This window comes from Stylophora pistillata, chromosome 1 (genome assembly GCF_964205215.1).
Source record: "Stylophora pistillata chromosome 1, jaStyPist1.2, whole genome shotgun sequence".
NCBI lineage: Eukaryota > Metazoa > Cnidaria > Anthozoa > Scleractinia > Pocilloporidae > Stylophora > Stylophora pistillata.
The window spans coordinates 1,188,513-1,210,350 of record NC_142519.1 but is presented as its reverse complement, the minus strand read 5'-3'; the positions used below and the strand labels follow the sequence as shown (position 1 = coordinate 1,210,350).

Here is a 21,838-nt window from a genome sequence, read left to right as displayed (position 1 = left end):
CATTTACATTATCAACTCAGATAATAAAACCAAATAATTTTGATTATAGTTTGTTGGAGGATTCACTATCGCGCGAGCCAGGCCGAATGGGTCCAGCAACGACTGATTTATGCGTCAGCGTACGTTCATCAAGATACAGAACAGACTGGAAATTCACAGAGCACAAAGATGCAAAAAAATTGCTTCGTAAGTGCTCTCTCAACTGGGATGATCAAGACAACCAAGTTTTAAAAGTACCAATAACACATTTCAACCGTACTAAATAAGTTTAATACTGATAAACAAATCGCAGCACCATGTCACCAACTTAACTGAGTGAACACTAGGAGTACATGAGAAAACAAGAGAAACGTTTCATTCAAGCGGGCGAGCAGCCGTTTCGATAGACGCACAATCTTCACCCCTCAAAGCACAGCTTAAAATATGTAGCCTAAAATACTGTGTGCAACTCAAAAACCATCTTTGTCTTTTCTTAAGCAAAGGACATGTTAGAATTAAAAATATGACTCTAAAGTTCCCCGACGCCTGACGTCACATGTCCAGCAGTGGAAACCTCCGCCAAGAGAATTAGCAAAGCGGATGGAGACAGGAACACATTTGATGCCAAGATTCTCGAACATCTGTTGAAAAAGAGCATTCAAGCAAAAAACGTCATTTTCTGCAACCAATATGCTAAAAAATAAGATCCAAGAGCAAGCGAAATTAAGTGGACAAGTATTATGATACTTGGCTTCCAGCACAAGCAGATCACTTGCCGGCTGTAATACTCTGCACTTGGGATTCAGAGCCATCTTAAACTTTTCATATACATCACAAGTTCACTCTGATGACCATCGTCAAACTACGAAAAACTTTGTGGGATTAAAAAAAATTATGCGAAAACTTCATATGCAATTTGTTCCACCTCTTACACATCAAATAAAGTATTTTTTACCTTTTGCGTAGTTGTCTCGTTTTTTTCTACTACGACCCTGGTCGGATCCAACATAAGGACGTTCATGGACAGCCACTTGGACGACATCCACAAAGGGTGCGTGTCTGGTATGAGAGGGAACGGTGGCTTGACCACAGTCCACCCAGCCTTATGGAACATGTCGATCTGATGACAAGGCCGTTCAGGATTGGATAGAACCAGTCCGGGTCCAATGATGTTGAAAGTAGCGTCAATGTGCATCGGATTGGGATCATCAAAGGATATTTTATGCACACGATATCCACGCTCTCCAAGATGTCGCCTCATCCATTCAATGCCAAGGTTGTTTGTGACCTGTCGCAACGAATGAGGCGGATAATTTATCAAGCAGAATTATGAGTGAATATGACGAGAAAGATGGTACATTATGGGATATAGGAGCATTCAGATTTATTTTCTCCTACTAGTAAGACATAACAAATACCATACTTCTTTAGATTATTTATGGGAATAGGATTTTTTGGGAATATTATATTTGTTTACCTGACTTCTTTGAACGAATATATCACGTCCTGCTCGAATAAAGTCAGCGGCATCAAAACAGGGTTCAAACTCTGTGGTAACAAACTTTCCCAATGCAGCCAGCTTGTGGCGGTCCTCCACTGACTGTATGGTATAGTTCTAAAAATTAAGACAATAAAACGCAATACCATTTAGTGATTTTACGTTTTACAGGCTTTTACTCTAGTGATAGCAATAAATTGACGAAAATAAGTCTCACAATTTCTTTAGAAGAATAAAAAGATATTTTTCAAGCCAAGGATTAATCATCATTCACGTCCGTACCTCATCATATAGGTCGTCGCTCATGAGGGGCTTAGGAGCAGTCGTCCACTTAGCACCACCCCTAAAGTATTCCTTAAGCAGGGACCTGTAGGCGCGGTACTCAAAGAATCGAGACCGCCATGCCATAGGCGCCTCTATGATTTCGTCGCCAACCACAAGCAGAATGTCACGTGGCATGGCTGCGTATAACCCAGATGATTGGAAGTCCGGAGTTTTGTAGACCTAGTGAAGACATTTCAAATTTAGATTTAGGCAAAGCCTGGAAGCGGAATTCAGTTTTAGATAATCCCTTTATTCTGCTGCCATTCACTTTATCAGGACTCCCCTCGGGATAGTGAAGGACTCCTCTCTGGATGGTGAAGGACTCCCCTCGGGATGGTGAAGGATTCCCCTCGGGATGGTTAAGGACTCCCCTCGGGATGGTGAAGGACTCCCCTCGGGATGGTTAAGGACTCCCCTCGGGATGGTGAAGGACTCCCCTCGGGATGGTGAAGGATTCCCCTCGGGATGGTGAAGGATTCCTCTCTGGATGGTGAAGGACTCCCCTCGGGATGGTTAAGGACTCCCCTCGGGATGGTGAAGGACTCCCCTCGGGATGGTTAAGGACTCCCCTCGGGATGGTGAAGGTTTTTTTTTAATACAACAATTAAAGAAATATGAGGAGTCAAAGGTATTAAAAGTTGATGAATAAAGGAGGTAAGTTTCTGAAGAAACTATGATGCTACGTCGATGGGGGAGGAGAATAAGACAATTTGGATTATCAACTGAGTTGATAAAGTAAATTGGCCACGGTAAAGAGTTTCAATGCCAAAGCTCTCAAAAGTAATTAGAGGGTGAGTTTTCCATTTATAATTTGATTAATAGGGTAGCTGTCATCCTTTCGAAGTGTTGAACAGTGGTCCACAAAATACACTGATCTTAGGTTGGCACCGCATGTTCTCGCCGTGCGCATTATCATAAAAAAGAAGAAAATACGGAGCTATGCTCCTCGAAAGATGGAGGGGAAGGGGTGGGGTCTAAATCATGAAAAATCATACAATTTTAAATTAAAGAGAGAGTATTTCTATTCATTTCTAGATGCCTATCAACTAAAAAGAAAATCTGGCGAGCACTCATATCACAGATTTATTTATGAAATGGATATCAACAAGAGACCATGAATTCATCCTCTTTAAAGCTTGAGCCTTAGTATTTAATACCAACACATACCACTCAAGTGATATTACATGTTACACTGTAATAACTAATGCATATAAAAACACTGCTTGAAACAAAATCATTGAGGCTGTAAATGATGTTACCTCCCTGCTACCCCCCTACCCCTCCCACCACAAAAAGACACTGAAAGATGACACTAAAAACAGATTACAAAATTATATGAGAAAGCGCCACAATTAGGATTCATAGAGATTAGAGACATTTTACAACTTTTCGCAGCACTAGTTGGCAATACTTTTGTTCGGCTCAGTGGGTTATAGCATTTGGCTGAGCTGGTAGTTCACACATAGAAAGACTTTCCTCAAATTTCCCTCCATTCTACTCCTTACTTAGAATTTTTTTCTTACCTCTGAGAATTCAATTGGCTCAGGTCGACGAACTTTTACTCCTTCGTGTTGTAGAATGTTGCAGAATTCTTCAATTTCCAAACGCGCTTTCTTAAGATGTTCCACCGGAAACGATTGGCCACCAAAAGCATTGAAAAATGGCCAGTTTTTCTCATAGGTATTTGCTTTCACTTCTATGGAAAACTTGGGCACGGTCGCCCCTGGAGAAAGAGAGTTAAGCCGAGACAGTACTTAACATATGTCGCTCAGCTCTTTGATTGTTTACTGATTGGCAGAAATTCATAGCTTAAGAGTTAATTTTCTGACAAAGAGCAAACATCTCTCAGAGGACTAAACAGGAGATTAACAAATACTAACTTGTTAGTCAGTACGTCAGTTTACGATTAAATAAAGGCGAGAAATTCACCTTCGACGCGTCCCACGATGACCTCCTCAAGAGGATCCCATTCGTTGTATGAACAAACTGGGCTTTTCAGCTCCTCGGAAGGGAATTTCTCGTCGCTCAAGTCATCGGCAACGTCACTGGATGGGTAACAAGCTGACTGCAGTCTGGCTAGTGTATTTATTTTGCTTTTTACCAGTGTGGAACATGCTCGTAGCCCCTACAACATAATTTATAATGGGTGGTGTTTATAAAAGCAGCATTGATGATGGAGTCGTTCACTTTGACCCTCAATAAAAATTTGAGAAGTTTCAAATTGGATGTGGGCTCACTGAAATACATGCATGAACAAGTCGCCATAAAGTTCATGTAAATTGGAAAAGGAATGAAAATTCATAACCTTTTGCAATCAAGGGCAAGGCTGGAAAAGAAATAAAACGTGATCCAGAACAACTGCCTAGGACAAATTGATAGAGGCCTAACTATGAAACGCCATAACTGTGTTATGATATGTTTTCTCATTATAATCGCAGTGCTTTCAATAAGGCCCGGCACCCGCAGGAGCCCCGGCGGTTATTCTGTTGTGAGTCGCCGGGTATATTTTACCGTGCTCAAATGGCGGTCACCACGCTCAATTCGCACTCAAGTCGCTCTCCGGTAAGTGCTGTACCGAGGTAGCCACCTGTTTCAAATCTTATTGAAAGCACCGTAATCGGTACTTAATTCATAGTACTCGTTGCTTCCTCCATTATATTCGGTGCCTTCTTCATTATATTTGGTGCTTTCTTCATTATATTGGGTGCTTTCTTCGTTATGTTCGGAGCTTTCTTCGTCATGTTCGGTGCTTAAAACATCCCACCGCCCCCCGGTTAGCTTAATTGGTTGGAGCGCCGGATTGTGTTGTGCGGGAGGTCGAGGGTTCAAGCCCCGACCGGACCAATACTCATGGTCTTAAAATAACTGAGGAGAATTTGCTACCTTTGTATAACAAGAAATGGATAGATATTCTAGTCTTCTCGGATAAGGACGAATAAACCGTAGGCCCCGTCTCCTGCAGGGTCAGGGTTAGGAGACGTTAATTTCCCACGCACGAGATTACTGTGTGGTGGATGTCCTCCACTGGGGTGGGGCATAGTGTTGTAAGAATGGCCCTGAAAAGCCCTATGAGGGTGTGGTCAATTAAAGTATGTATGTGTGTGTGTGTGTGTGTGTGTGTGTGTGTGTGTGTGTGTGTGTGTGTGTGTATGTGTATGTGTATGTGTATGTATGTATGTTCGGTGCTAAAATCCTCATTTGCGGTGGATACTTCTTTATATTTGGTGCGTACCTCACTATATACGGTGGTTATTTCCTTATAATTAGTGCTATCATCATCATACTTGGTGGCTTTTTTGTCCGGTGCTATTTCAATGTATTCGGCGGATACTTCTTTATGTTCGGTGCATACTCCGTTATAATCGGTGCTTCTGTTGTTGGTCAGTTTAAAGCATACCTCTCATTATTCGGTGCTCAGTGTTTCATTCTATATTAGTTGCGTTTTGCATCATGGTATTCGCTGAGCCAGTACATCTGGCCCTCTAACTTACTCCAAGGAACATGCTCACAGCTGAATTGCGACACTGCGACACCAGTGGTCGGCGAACGTGCATCATACATGATCTACACACCATCCACAGGCGAATCTTCACCGTCTAGTGCTTTCGCTTATGGACAAGAAACTTCGATAATTTAATTTGGGAACTCTAGTAGACAGATTTGATGTAGAAAAAATTGAGCCTGATACCGTAATTTCGGCTTCAGATAGTGAGTTAACTCGGCTTCGTGTTTCTACCATTGGCGATCGCATTGGCCTTTGAGATCTCTGCAAAGCAAGTAAGCAAGCAGATTCGGAGGTTCCCTCTGCTTCCACATCGAGAGATCGAGAAGAGCGGTTAGCTTTGTCTAATCCGCGAAGGCAAGGGAGAGGAGCTTCTGGAAGTGATTCAAAACGAAGAAAGACAGTTGTCACAAAGTCGAAGCCATGAACTGCTCAACTTGTTTGTTTGGCCGACCAGTTTTGATAGCTTTACTCCTGTGCTTTTCCCCAGGAATAAACATTTAAGATGTCAATATGCCGATTTCTCGGGATTACCAGACAACCGCGTGCCACCAAAGCGGGGGAATATAAACTCATGAGAATACAAACTGATATCGGTGCTTTCTTCGTTATGTTCGGAGCTTTCTTCGTCATGTTCGGTGCTTAAAACATCCCACAGCCCTCCGGTTAGCTTAATTGGTTAGAGCGCCGGATTGTGTTGTGCGGGAGGTCGAGGGTTCAAGCCCCGGCCGGACCAATACTCATGGTCTTAAAATAACTGAGGAGAATTTGCTACCTCTCTATAACAAGAAATGGATAGATATTCTAGTCTTCTCGGATAAGGACGAATAAACCGTAGGCCCCGTCTCCTGCAGGGTCAGGGTTAGGAGACGTTAATTTCCCACGCACGAGATTACTGTGTGGTGGATGTCCTCCCCTGGGGTGGGGCACAGTGTTGTAAGAATGGCCCTGAAAAGCCCTATGAGGGTGTGGTCAATTAAAGTATGTATGTGTGTGTGTATATTAGTTAAAAGGCTTCCGAACAAATTTTCAAACATTTTTTTGTAAACTGTCACGATGTGACACCTGTCAATTGAAGCATACGCTTTTGAAGAAACAGCAGTACTTGTGTGACAAACACACACGTGTTAACTGATCATGCGACGATTTTCTCGTAAAGAGAAAAACAGAGATCTTACGAAAAGTATTTTTTATTTCCAACGACGATTAATCTTCGAAGATTTACCTCTGTTCCGTTTTAAAATGTCACGGAAAGTGAAATTGCAATAAAATGCAAATATGTGTTTCCCGCTATTTTTGGTTTTTATCTTTTTTCACACGCACGCACAAATGACAACTTTGTCCGCAACGGACGCGGGTCCTTTCGTTTCAAAACAATTTGGCAAAATCGGTCAGCCCCACCCAGGCACACCGGCGTCTTTGATGATTTTTAGAATTTTGAAACTTTTAGGAAACCGCAAAAATTGGGTCGCATTAGAAAATGCTTGAGTTGACAGAGTTTAATCCCTAGAGTAAACAATTCGGTCGTAATGCGACCCGAGCCTTAAAGAATCCAGGATGCTACACCAATTTTTGAACAGTTCAGAAATATACGAACAGTTCAGAAGTTCCCATTACGGACCGACCTATGCTGGTGAATAACACTTTTATCTTTTTCTAACGCATAAAAACAATGATTGCTAAAAGAACCCGAATGATTTAGGGCTACAATTACGAGTTTAATTACGGGAAAATCCTCCTTGAACTTCACAATTTGATGGCGAGTGAGTTATAAAGAAAACAAGCGTTTTTCAAGTTAAAGAGAATGTTTTCGCCGAAACATTTTTTTGATAAGCAACTGTGACGATATGACACCTGTCAATTGAAGAAGAAAGAAGCATACGCTTTTGAAGAAACAGCAGTACTGGTATGACAAACACACACGAGTTAAATTATCATGCGACGATTTTCTCGTAAAAAGAAAAACAGTTAGAGATCTTACGGAAAGTATTTTTTATTTCCAACGACGATTAATCTTCGAAGATTTACCTCTGTTCCGTTTTAAAATTTCACGGAAAGTCAAATTGTAAGTGAATGCAAATATGTGTTTTGGCCGGGAGTTGTCTAGTCTCCCTCCAAAAAAACGGCTGCGAGGGAGACTACGAGTTGTCAGTCTGCTTGTTTGTTTTCTGTAATGGCGTGTGTAAATTGGTGTTTCTTCCACCGAAAAGCTGAAGTCAATGAGACTCTTTCTACCTAGACACTAGGAGATTTAATGCGACTTTTATTCATCGAATTCCTGCGTTTCTGCCGTGAAATTTACGACGAAAGTGTATTTTAGGATTTTGATCTGGTGCTGAATAAATTCTTTCTTAGCCTAAACTTATCAATTCGTTTGTATCTAGCGCATGTCAAACCCATTTGCAGCTTAAAAGTCAAACAGGTATTGTCACTTACTAAATTGGCTTGCCATTAAGTCTTATGATCGCCTTCGTATGAAATTGTTTTTTTGTTGTTGTCGTTTTACTAGTCCGCGTTTTACTAGTCCGCGTTTTACTAGTCCAGTCCAGTCCAGTCCAGTCCAGTCCAGTCCACGAAATACCATATGCTTAATTTCACGGCCATAAAATCGAGTAGCATTGTTAAAAATTCTGAAAGTTGATGACAATTCAAAGACAAAATCTTCGCAATACCTTAAGAAAATATGGACAAAAAAAAAACAGTCCAAATAATAGCTAAAATATCGCATAGCCTCACTTAAAGTCAGCAAGCTCTGTTTACATTTTCCGGCCGTAGTAGTCCTTGCACTTCTTTTTAAGCATTTTTAAAGCTTTTTGAGACTCTACAACAAAAAGGAGCAAGGCGGTGTGAAACGGAATTCTGCATTCATTCTGAACCCAGTCTTAGCAAAGTCACGAATTCAGCTGTGACCATGTTCCTTGAAGTAAGTTTGTTACGGAGGCATTCCCATTTAGCGAGTTCTTTTCTTTACGATCCCAATTACACTCTTCGTGTTTTTCACGCACAGTTTTCTTATTGTTTACGCATTCTCTTCACTCACGGTGATTTATATTCCGTTAGATTTTTTTGCATAATCATTGCTTTGTTTAATTTTATTTCTACAAGTTTCTGGGTAAAATTGAACATTTTGGAGCATCAGAGTCCGTTAAGTTCAAATCGTTTCTTCACCGCATTCAACTCTAAGTTTTTCCGTCCTTCCTGTTCACAAGTGATACAATGTTCGTTAGTATCTTTCCTTATCCGATTGCATTTCCTCTGTTGTTTGCGTTTTTCTATTCCTTCTACTTACATTTTGTAAGTCATAGCAACCACGATCAACCCGCAATGTATATAAATTTTAAAGCGTTTGCGTGTTGTAACCTGACTTTGTTGACAATTTCAAAGTTAGATGACCAGATGCACTAGCTTAGCGAATACCATGCTGCAAAACGCACTGAATATGGAATGAAAGCAATGAGTGGTATACCCCGAACTGACCAACACTAGAACCACCGATTATAACAAAGTATGCATGAAGAAGTATCCACCGAATACAATGAAATAGCACCGGACGAAAAAGCCACCGAGTATGATGATGATAGCACCAAGTATAACAAAATACAAAGAAGTAGCCACCGCATATGAGGATTTAAGCACCGAACATGATGTTTTAAGCACCGAACATGACGAAGAAAACACCGAACATAACGAACAAAGCACCGAATATAATGGGTATGCACCGAATATAATGGAAGAAGCAACGAGCATAATGAACTAAGTACCGAGTATAATTAGAAAACATGTTATAAGACAGTTATGGCGTTCCATACTTAACGGTAAATCTGAAGCTCTCTACTAGAGTCAAATATTTGAAGCACAGGATTTTTTCCTGGATAATCGACCGGCCAAATACCTACCACTCCAAACCTAACGGCTTCACGTCCACGGCAGCCACCTTTGACAATCCTTATATTTAGCATGTTGTTTTCGGTTAAATCTGAAACCGAAGAACAAATTTTTTAAAATTCAGAACTCTAACAATGAAAAGTCTCAATTTTATCTTCACTAGTTCAATAACTACCTTGTCATTCAGTTTTGAATCCCAAAGAAATCAAGCGTAAGAAAATTTCACAAACTTTTACCAACTATTTGCACAGACGCGCCGCTCCCTTGAAACTGATACGTCAGCCAACTCACAAAGACGTGTTATGTCAGTATTTTCCAGCATGTCACGCAGCTCACGCTGCGAAACAACATGCTGACGTGACCGTGATTATTCAGTCGTTTGTTTCCCACTGTCTGACAGTCAGTTTTATTAGTTTTAAACTTTGAATTTCCCATTTCAATAATAAGCTGAGTTCAACCCACATTTTGATGAGAAGAAACAATCGAGATAGATGGCCATAATTAAATTAAAATGGTGATAGCTCTCACTAAACCTGCGCCGCCTTTACAGGAAATAAATTTTTTATCATCGAAATAATTCTTACAGGTTTCAAGGAGATTTTCTCAAGAAGCTTATAGTTGCGATTACATGTAAAAAATAGTTGTGCAACAACTGAAGAGCTTTTTAGTTTCGAGCGTAATTTTAGCAGCTAAGACGGTGCTGCTTTAGGTTCAGAGATCGAACAAACCATCAAACGTCCAAAGCTGTCGTGTTCAGTCTACAGAAAATTTTTATCATACAGCTCTCCGCACGTGTAGCTGAACTTAACAGCCGCGTGTGCGTGTAGATGTAGAACTCATCATTGTACGTGACTTAAAACCGGTATAGGTTGAAAACTTTCACGACTCGTTAAATAATTTTAATTGGGAAAACCTCAATATAGATTAAATGCAAATTCTGAATAGGACTCCTTTGTTAACAGATTTAGTGAACCATATGACGAAAACGTTTCAATTAAAATCATGCATGCAACGTAAGCGTCTCAAAACCATTTACAATCCTTGGCTTACCAAAGGCTTTTTGAAATCTATCAGCATCCAGAAGAAATCTATCTAGTACCCAGAAGAAAGCGAAACTATGCAAAAAGTTTTTCAAAAATCCAACTATTGCATGGTAATGAAAAAGCGTGCAAGACCTTCAAAAACAAGTTAAATCATCTTATCAGAATAGCAAAAGGAAATTATTATCATCAAAACCTTGAAACCTATAGAAATGGTCTCAAAGCCACATGAAAAATACTTAAATGGTAACAAACGATCATATTAACAATGATAATAATAATGATAATAATAGTAATAATATATAATAACTTACAGGGCGGGCTAGAGAACAGCGCCATTACTCCATAGGTCTATCAGTTCTTTAGGCTCCAGTAATGATTAATCTAGGCTTCTTTTGATTTTAACTTTGATTTCGCAAGATAATCATAAATTATTTTCTTAATTCATTGCAAATCCATTCTTGTGAGACTTCTGTTTCATACAACAAGGCATTCCGTGTTGTGGGTTATTCCGCCACTCCACCATTCCATTGTTCAACAATCGTATTTCTAATTTTCGGACCGTGCTCGCTTCGCAAATTTGGCGGTTCTTTTGGGCATTTGCCGCTGATTGAAATGGTAACGTGTTCTCTTTTCGAATAAATAAATTTTTCGTCAAAGTTTCCACGATGTGCAGATCAAACCTATGTAGATATTTCTGGTTGAACAGTGTGAAATTAAATTGAGATGATTATCATCTTTTGTGGTGTCACGGCAAGAACTGAGAAATATATCTATGCTGCCAAAATGTCTCTACCGAGATATTTCCCCCCGTTGCTGTTGCGTTACGTCTTTCTTCAGAGTTTCCACGATGTGTAGATCAAACCTACTCAGATGTTCTGGGAGTAAAAGCCTTTTCTCAATTTCGTGCCGGAGACGCCACTGTGAAATTATTTTGAGATGTTTATCATCTTTTGTGGTGTCACATGAACTAAGAAAATTATATTTGCTGCCAAAGTGTGTCTACCGAGCTATTTCCTCCTCTTTGTTGTTGCGTACCCCGCTGAAGCCCAGTTGTAGGCAAATAACCTATCGTCACATTATTTACAAATCACAGCACTTCCTACCATATTGAACCTTTTATTTTACTCAAATTATTTTCACATCAACACCAGGCCCTAATTATTCAAAATCCACAAAGAAAAGGTGCGTTAAGAATGAAACATCGATGCACTTAATTTTAAATAAGTTGATTGAACTCACGTTTAGGAAGAATCGTCTGCTCTATTCAATATCTTTAGTGCTTGTTGAGTCTAGGAACTATGCTCCTCTCTAACACAGGCCACCGACGCTGCAGCCTTATTAACCTCAATTGCGTGTATAGCGTGAGAGCTAACTTAAATCCATCCTTTACATGTTCCTAATTGCTCTGTTCGGCAGATTTCATTCAAACGCGAATTCTATAGGAAAAGCGTCCATAACATCACTTGTGCATTTGCATGATCTCGCTGCAAAGTTCGAGAGCCCGAGTTTCAACTCTTTTAAGAAAGATTTTCCGTTCCTTCCCGATTTAGGTATACTTTTAGAGTCCATAATGAAAGCTAAATATGCTAAGTTAGAGGTAAAGGCTACGCACGTCAGCTTCAGAGTCTCTTTACGGTTGCTAATTTTCATTATTGATACGCATTTAACCGAAAAATCCGGCCGGAAGGCATAAAAGGCACCAACGAAGGTCTCTCACCGCGTTCTACCTTTGACCAGCTTTTGAGTTCTGCCCCAATTTTTGGTTTCATTCCATCAATTCTAAACCCCAGCATGTATTCTGGGGCCTGGCAACAGTGTTGTCAAAAGCGAAGATCACTTTCATATCAGTGATGACCATAGTTTGCGAAGGATTTAAAGTGAACGCCACGAGTCAATGGCGGTGTGTTACTGTGTTATCTGGTAAGAATTGGGTCATAGTTATGTTTGCAGTCTACTATGGCGTATCTCGATTAAAATTACTACAGAATTAAAACTAGTAGTTTCAATGTGAAAATGGGTGCTGGCGTCAGAGGGATAATTCGATCAAAACACCCACATGTCAGTCCATTTTCTACAGAACAAAAGAATATTTCAAGTTCACACAAATCTCTAAATTTTAATACAGTTGCTGTGCCATTAGAATTTGGCATAACATCACCGTTTCTAGCATGAGGGTCAAAAGTATAAAATGAACCATTTGATTCACTTAAAATAGTCAAAGTTAAATTTCTAAAATGACAATTGCCTGCTTGTAAGTTGTGAAAGTATTCATCAATGCTGAACAAAAGGAAAGGCAAGGATAAAGGATGTCATTCGCATTGATCAACTCTTGTCGGCGCTCTCCATATTTTATGCTGTAAATATCACAATCAAGGTTTTGCCCTTCAAAACTCGCGAACCGCCGCTTTCGGCAAGACCAACACATTTTGAGGAACGCTCGACGTCATTGAGCAAACGACACTCCGCTAATGTTGTGCTGAAAAACGATTGGACTCGACGGTCGAATAGATGCTCTCCACGGATGAAATCGACTCAGAATTTGTCTCAAAGCCCAAACAGTCATTTGAGTTTGCAGTTGAATGGTTAGCTTCAACGAGCGATCCACATTTTGTTGAATGGTTAGCTTCAACAAGCGATCTACATTCAGAATCTATGATTGCAAGCTTTTCATCATCACAAGCACCCCGGATATAAAAAACGCAGTCGACTGCGAATGTCTCCGATCTTACATCAGACAAATTTTGGCTCTTCTCGCTACTGTAAAGAATAGGTTGCTGCCTCGCAAAAGCTCGCCAGCAAAAATAATAATAGCAACAATTAAAAAAACAGAACATATTAAATTTGAGCCTACCACAACTTCTCAATGCACTCAATTTGATTTGCAAAAACACGTTGATTTAACTTACGTTGAGGGAGAACCGTCTCCTCTCTTCAATAATAGGGACCTTAAGAAACCACGCTTGCGACGGCAACGAGGACGTGGAAAAACAAGAGATCTAATTGGCAGAACAATAGCTCAGCATGTGCGTTTTGAAACTTTGTACATTTCTTGGCCGTCCTATGCAGTACAACAACGTGAAACCGCAACGGCAAATTATTTTAATTTCCATTTGGAACTCAAAGACTACTTTATACGTCATGCTGAAACCGCAGCCGCCCTCCGCGGGAGGAAACGTGACGCACGAGAAAGAGCTTACTCTCTCGCGCGCGGTTTTTCGCCTTCTCGCTGAATGCCTCTAGCCCTCTACCTTAGTTATTTGTTAAATAAATACTGCCATTCATACAGTTGGTCCGGTGTTTAATACAATAGCAAAGAGATCAATTGTCATTTATCATGTCACCGGAAACAATCCTTTCGAAGACTTCCCTTTCCGGGCTCTAAAAAAACCTCATGGAAACGAAAATAAAAGTGACTGGATTTTGAGCTAAGATACGCACTACCCTTATTAAAATGTAGATTTCTACATATAGCTTCAGGCCTCAAAAGCTCACAGGAATCTTCAGAAGCGACAGCAGCTCTATGCCTTATGCTGTTTGAAGCAATGGATATAGAAGGAATCAGCATTACCGATTTAGGTATTGCCCATCGAGTGCCGAGACGTGAAAGATCTAACGAAGGAGCGTCGAATGGCGTCACGCCTGATCCGGTAATTTGAGCTAACCGCCTCCCAGTTAGCTCAATGGATAGAGCGCTGGACTGTTGTACGGGAGGTCGAGGGTTAGAGCCCCTGCCGGACCAACACTCAAGGTCTTAAAATAATTGAGAAGAGTATGCTACCTTTCTATAACATCAAGAGATGGTTAGATATTGTAGTCTTCTCGGATAGGTACGAATTCATGGAGGTCCCGTCCCCTGCAGGATTAGGGGCAGGAGACGTTAATTTCCCATGCACGAGATTACTGTGTGATGGATGTCCTCTCCTGGAATGGGATGGGTGGGTATGGGATGGGTGGGTAACAGGACCCCCGTTGATACCAGTGTTTACTATACTGAAGGGGCTATCCTGTATAAATATAGATGTCTACTCTACTCTACCTGCCGCCTTGCAAGAGATAAGGTCTGAAGAGCCAGGAAAGAAGTGAGAAAAGTCAAATACTCACGCTTTCGATGACAGATGACACTGTTAATTACCTTGCCATCTACGGGCATCTAACTCCAAGATTACAAGATCTACTTTTTGAGGCAAAGAAATTTCAAAGCAGTCGCCGCTACCAGTTCTGCTGGGCTAAAGGTTCTACAATCCTGCTAAGATAATCTTCCGACTCATTTGTCGTAAAACTCAAAGCTATGAGCGACCTAGGACGTCTCCTCAGCCAACAATCCAACTTCATTCCCAGGGTCTCTCATCTCCCCTGGAGCGAGTGGGGCGGGAAGATGAGAGACCCTGGGAACGAGGTTGCCAACAATCATGCCAAGTTTATTGCTTCTACAATTATTTTTAGTTTAGTGCCCGCCGATGAATGACACTCAACCTTGCTCTTATTTTTCTGGAAGCTCAAATCTTTTCCTTTTGTCATGCAATGCCTTTAGGCCATTATGCAACGCTTTTCCTAGCGAAACTGTGGTATACTATGGTTTCGCAGAAGATCAATAGCCTTTTCATTTTTATGAATTGTGTATTACTTATCGGCCTAAAGGCATTACATGACAAAGGGACAAGATTTGAGCTTCCAGAAAAATAAGAACAAGGGTAAACTGACTGGAAGAGTACTGCTCGAAGACACCTCAAAACACAATGAACAAAGCCTTTCAAGAGATATTTTCATCTTACCACAAAAGCTTAACAAAGAGCATATGTGCTAAATTTTGTATTATGAACTTCTGCTTCACCAGTAAGCCGCATTTGAAGCTCTAGCTCCCTCATTTCTTTACTAGCCACGTTTAAATGTTTTCCTCAAAAGCGACGGCCTCCTCATATCCAATATTTCTCCTCAACACTACGACAGTCATTCATGGACCCTTTCTCGGAAGAAACAAAACCAGTACTGTCGTTTAAAATGAAAAACAGCGACAATTTTCAAGCAAGATCGCCACTCAATCCACTATTTCTTCGACAGAGCTTCGATGAAAGGAATAATATGTTGTCACGATGGGGAAAGACGATGAAAATTATCGTTGGCTCAGCAGTTGTAGTTTGAGCAATGGCGGACGAAATTTAGCGACTTTTAATCAAAATGTTTTCGGACTTTTCTTGCCGCGATAGGTCTGCATCGTATTTTTTTCTTTTCGTTTAGGATCTAAATTTTAATTGTCGGCAAAAAAAAAATCGTTTTTTGAAGAACATCAATATTCGTCTGAATAGCACTTTAAACCGAAATAGGTTGAAAATTTTCGCGCCTCGTTAAATTATTTTAACTGGGAAAACCTCGATAGATCAAATGCAAATTCTGCATATAACTTTTTTTCTAATAGATTTAGCAAACTATATCACGAAACTTTTCAATAAAAATCCTATAACGTAAGCGTCTCGAAACCATTCACAATCCTTGGCTTACCAAACGCCTTTTGAAATCTATTAAGAAGAAAGCGAAACTGTACGAAAAGGTTTCTCAAAAATCCAAATATTGGTAATGAAAAAGTGTACAAAACATTCAAAAACCAAATCTTCTTATCAGAATAGTATAAAGTGGTTATTACAATCAAAACCTTGAAACCTTTAGAAATGCTCTCAAAGCCACTTGGAAAATACTTCTAATAACCGAAAGATCAAATTAAACTATCCGACCTGCTTTAAGAGTACAATGGCAAACTTACGTCTGATCCAGATTCTATTGCTAACAACTTTTGCAAATATTTCTCCAATATTTGTCTTAATTTAGCAGCAAAAATAGCACCTTCCAGTTCTGTAACAACCCTTGGAGCTTCGGCCGCTCGTTGGCTATTGGTAAAGCTCCTGGAGTTGACAACATTCCCATGAGAATTATTAAACTCACCATTAACATTATTGTTGAGCCCTTAACAAAGAATACTAGCATCTCTTTAGAGAGTGGATATTTTTCAAATACCATTGAAAATAGCGAAAATTCTTCCCTCATTCAAATCTGGTGATCCAGAAAGGAAAGAAAATTATAGACCCATCTCCATTCTTCCAGCCTTCTCTAAACTTTTTGGAAAAGTAGTTTATAATCGTATCTATAAATATCTGAGGGACTTCAATCTTTTGTACTAGAACCAGTTTGGTTTTCGCAGACATCACTCCATGCACCTCTATGGCCTTAATTCAATTGGTAAATGACAATCTCCAGCTGTTTGACAAACACGGCCCCCTATTGTTTATTCGAGCACCCAACAACAAAATTGTAAGCGATGTTGATATCGCGTGCTACGAATACATTTATAACTGATTTTAAAAAGGCAAAAAAAACAACGATGCGATCAAAATAGCATCAGACGAACTCTTTAAAAAAGGGATAGGAAATCCTTCAAATCATACCTCTTTCTCAAATGTAAATCCCTGAAAACACGTTCTCTGTATATCTGATGGCGAATGTGGAATATGAAACAAAGACTTTGAACCAAGGTCAGACAACGGAAATCATAAGACCACAGGCGTCCCAAGCTCAAGTCTCGAGGAAAAACGAAAGATTATTTCTTGAAAGCGTCACGCGTTGTGTGACGCAGTGTTGAGTTACGCGTGGAACCGTTGAAAGTTTGATTGCATTTCAAAGAATAGTATGGCTAACGAAAGATGGTCCATTTACAACCCTAACTATTCCAAAATATGAACATTTTACATTAGAATTGATAAAACTGATGATTCACTTCTTGTGTGTACGTTGTGTTTTGGTGATTTCCGCCGTTTTGGGTTTACTTTGCCATCACTAAGTGTAAAATGTTCATATTTCGGAATATTTAGTGTTATAAATGCACCATATTTCGTTGATTCTTTATAACGCATTCAAACTCCCAACGGTTCCACTCGTAACTTTACACCGCGTCACACAAAGCGTGACGCTTGCAAGAAATAGTCTTTCGTTTTCCTCGAGACGAGAGCTTGGGACGCCTGTGATGAGACAAATAGAGGAGCCAAAAGTTATCCCGGTCCTCCTTAAGTGTAAACGTGGACAGACGAGGTTTGCCGTTTACTGTGGCGACCAGTTCGTGTATATAAATGTGCATGACGTCAAAGTAGGTGGTACATGTGAGAAGCTAGGCCAAGTCAACCACAAAAGACTATCAGGTTTTTTTCATGGCCATTTTCAGATTCTTTTAATACACGTTCACTATTGATTTGAATGATGAAGCTGTAGTACTACTCACATTTGAATTTTTTCAATGAACAATGAATTTACCCGTGGCTACAATCAAACCTTTCATTTGAATATCATGAAAATAACGCATTTTAGTATTTTTAAAACTGAAGGTAAAAAAAAATGGTATCAAAATGGTCAAAATAAACAATACTGACATATAACCGAGTGGAGCGAACCAACATTTTAGGAATATATATCAACTCTCGGTTAACATAGAAAGGCCAGATCCATCTTATTGCAACCGAAAGCGTTTCATAAAACAACTGGATTTTATCGAGGGCTGGAAATTATTTTTAATTATATTTTCCCATGTCTTAGGGGAAAAGAAATATAACCTAGGGAAATATGCAAATCCCTTGATATTAGAAAACTACAAAAGATTATCAGGCTTCTTTCATTTTTATATTTTAGAGATCTTATATGCATTAACTATTACTGTTACGGGAATATTTAGTGATTTTCCGTGTGCTTGTTTGGAGCATATTTATTGTGTTTTTTTAATATTCTAGTCGTTTCCAACTCATTTGAATTTCTTTCATAGTACATGTAATGTTTTAAAAAGATAAAAAGCCACAGTTGTTTCTGGAGTAGTCAACAAATAGTACATCATTGTTTTGCTTTGTTACTTGCCTTCGTTGTTCACTTGTATGCTGTACTTTTATTGACCATTACTATTGAAATTGTAGATAAATGTAAGTGTTCATGATCTTTCTGGAAAATTGGTTCTCATCGATGATAGCTAGCAGCTGAGTTTGTGCTCGTAAGCTCGCTTTCCTTTCTGGGGATAATTTTCCACGTTATTCGATTACGGAGTTGAGTAAGCTTCTGTTCATGTCGCTCACAAGCATGAACTAAAATAAAGTTAGGCTGAAACGCGAATTCACTAGGAAAAGCAATGTGCTTCCCCTATGAGCAGAAGATTCCCTGGAGTGAGCATTACTACATAAGATCCCCAAAAATGAACACAAACTGAGTTACATCTCAACATGAAATGAGTTTTGGTGAATGACTCTCCTCATCTCATGCAAATTGAACAATTCTGCAAGAATAATCAATCATTGCAACATACAAAGCAATTGAAAATGTGTCAGTTTGCGCGGGGTTACTATTTAAAATAGGTGGGCCTATACTCTTTAGTTCTCGCCACATTTAGACGTCATTTGCGATCTATGACATCTCAGTTGCTGAGCAGACGCGTGGCAACATAACAAATACTGTTGACTATTAAATACTTAGCGTTATTTTAAACGCATTTCGATTGGTTCTTTCCTATGATCTATAGGAGGTCAGACGCATGGATGACATAACCATATATATCTTTTTCTCTTTTGCTTCTTCAAAACAAAAATAGATTTTACGTCACGGGACACTGTCAGAAATAGATCGAAGTAGAGGTAAAAATGTGGTGGCAACCTCCGTGACGGCGGACGCACTCGGCTGCGCCTCCTTTGCCACCCTTTTGTTGTTTCCACACTTTGACGTCATCTGGGATGTAACATTAAACAAATACATCGCGAAATGAAATGTACTTGTTTAATAGATGCAGTTGATTAACTGCGCTTGTCTATCATGGTCTAACTCCTTAGGACCCCTTGAACCAGTGACACTTTTGGCGATTTTATTCGTCAATCACGGCAAAGTTTGATCGCTAGCGAAAGTCATCGATATCTGACATGCCAGAAATCGGCGATCGGCGAATATCGCAACCCATGCGTGGGGCACACCTAGCGATTTTTGCGGATCGCTGCGATCGACCTATAGAATCGCCAGCTTCATGTGTGGACAGCCATGGCGTCCATAACATCACTTGTGCATTTGCATTTTGCTGCAAAGTTCGAGAGCCTGAGTTTCAACATTTTTAAGAAAGATTTTCCGTTCCTTCCCGATTGAGATACTTTTAGAGCCCATAATGAAGCTAAATATGCTAAGTCAGAGCTAAGGGCTACGCTCGATATGTCAGCTTTAGATTCTCTTTACGGTAGCTAATTTATTGATACGCATTATGGCCGAAAAATACGGCTGAACGGCATAAAGGTCTCTCACCGCGGTCTACCTTTGACCAGCTTTTGAGTTCTGCCCCAATTTTGGTTTCATTCCATCAATTTTAAACCTCAGCATGTATTCTGGGGCCTACCACAGGCTGGCAATAATGTTGTCATCAGTGAAGATCACTTTCATATTAGTGTTGACTATAGTTTGCGAAAGATTTAATGTGAACACCACGAGTCAATGGCAATGTGCTGCCGTGTTATCTGGTAAGAATTGTGTCACAGTTATGTCTGCAGTCTACTATGGCGTATCTCGATCAAAAATTAAAATAAGATTTCAAAAAACAATAGTAATAAATACAACACAACATGTTAAATCAGAGCCGACCACTACTTCTCAATGCCCTCAATTCGATTTGCAAAAACACGTTGATTGAACTTACGTTAAGCTAAGGGAGAACCACGGTCTCTTCTCTTCAAGATCTTAAGAGCAAGTTGAGTCGAGGAACAATACTACCTCCTCATAAAGATCAGTAACATCCGAGGCTCATCGACCCTTATCAAGTCTACGTGTAAGAGCTAACCGCAGCCGCCTTCTACTAGTTCCGGGGGAAACGTGACGCACGAGAAAGAGCTCACTCTGTCGCTCGCGTTTTTTCGCCTTCTCGCCGAATGCCTCTAGCCCTCTACCTTGGCTATATGTTAAGTAAATGCTGTCATTCATATAATTGGTCTGGTAATTAAGACAAAAGCTAAGGAATCATTGTCATTTATTGTGTTGAGGGGTGGGGGATCGAGGATTTGGGGGGGGGGGTGGATCACATCGTTTTCAGGGGAACGAAATGGGTGATCGGGCGTTGCCAACAGTGTGAAGGGAGACAATAGAAAATGGGCTGACCGGTCCCTAAACACCTCAATGCAGGTCGTCGGAGGAATATTTTAGCTTAGATGTTCTTCCTTTTCTACATATAAAACTATGCTCCTTCTGTAATGACGACATCCACTGAGATTTTATCACTATCACCGGAAACAATGCTTTCCAGGACTTCCCTCTCCGGAACTATCACACAACACAAATGAATGAAAGGGAGTAAGTTTCTAAAGAAACTGTGGTGCTGCGTCGATGGGGGAAAATTACAAGAGAATTTGGTGTTACGGCAAATGGGTTGATAATGTAAGTTGGTCACCGTAAAGAGTTCCAAAGCTAAAACTCTTAAATTCGTTGCGGTGGCCGATTTACATTATCGAATCAGGTTTACGTTTATCACACAACACAGTCGACTACAACCTTGACTCGGTTCATTGCCGATTAACCTGTTATTAACCTGTTATTAACCTGTTATTTGGTTACAATGAATATATGAAGTTCATATTATTAAATCAATTACTGGCGTCACCTCAATCACCAAAATCCTGATTTGCGTTTATACTTTCGACATACTACTTCTACCTACACATCACAATGAGGTGATATTAATTAATACTTGCTTGCATTCGACAAGCGAAATCTTCGAGAAACAGTTATAATTCCTCTTAGTTCAAGAGAGCTTATTTTCAAGACCGGAAATAAAACTGACTGGATTGGATTTTGAGCTAAGATACGCTCTACCCTTATTAAAATGTAGATTTTTACATATGGCTTCAAGCTTCAAAAAGCTCACGAAACTGAGCAGGAAATCAGTCACAGGTTAACTATTAAGTTGAAATACTGGATATAAGCGATGAACTGGGGAGGGAGATAAGTTACATTAAAACATGAAGAAAAATTGAACTGGAACTGAGGAGTTGGCGAGCGCCATTGACGCGGCTGAAATGTATAGATCAACCCGTTTCTGTAATCTTAACTTAAGTTGCCCTCGATACAAGAGAAGTAAGGAAGGTGATCGAACGTTTACTGTAAGAGCCCTGAAGGAATGGACCTCAAACGGAGTACTAGTGTCAAAAACTTGAAGCGTTCCCTTTTTAAAATAGTTTTAAATAATCAAATTCTTGCCCAATTATTCATGTAAATTTTAAAATCTGTATATTACCACATTTTACAGTCTTAATTTTCGATGTACAAAGGCTTGTAGACTATTTTAGCTTGTTTGTTTGTTTGTTTGTTTTTTTAGGGCCATTAGGTTAACGGTTTTATTACTGTCAAATGTTACCCTCATTAATTAAAGTCTTACTTACTTACTTACAGCTACCAATACAACCTAAAAATTGTGGACTACCTCAGACAGCCGAACAGGAATCTTCAGAAGCGACAGCAGCTCTATTCCTTGAGCTGTTAAGCTACCCTTCTTAAAATTCTGATTTTTACGTATGGCTTCAGGCCTCAAAAGCTCACGGAACTGAGCAGGAAATCGGCCACAGGTTAATT

The 21,838-nt window shown here is 39.9% G+C and overlaps 1 protein-coding gene across 6 annotated transcripts; it reads right to left on the bottom strand.

Annotated features, from left to right (window-relative positions):
- Positions 1–247: 247 nt before the first annotated feature.
- On the bottom strand, positions 248–20,036 carry LOC111335280 (glycine amidinotransferase, mitochondrial). Of its 6 annotated transcripts, none has more exons than XM_088730199.1 (8): positions 19,917–20,036; positions 9,200–9,279; positions 3,731–3,926; positions 3,325–3,524; positions 1,760–1,981; positions 1,457–1,594; positions 935–1,267; positions 248–620 (listed from the first exon to the last, which is right to left on the bottom strand). In XM_088730199.1, exons 2-8 carry the CDS (start codon positions 9,260–9,262, stop codon positions 495–497), a joined length of 1,278 nt encoding a protein of 425 aa, XP_088586325.1. In that variant the 5' UTR covers positions 9,263–9,279; positions 19,917–20,036; the 3' UTR covers positions 248–494. The 6 variants fall into 6 exon arrangements, with proteins under 6 accessions (XP_088586325.1, XP_088586330.1, XP_088586322.1 ...); XM_088730204.1 differs by lacking the exon at positions 19,917–20,036 and adding an exon at positions 16,666–16,769; XM_088730196.1 differs by lacking the exon at positions 19,917–20,036 and adding an exon at positions 13,138–13,320.
- Positions 20,037–21,838: the final 1,802 nt, after the last annotated feature.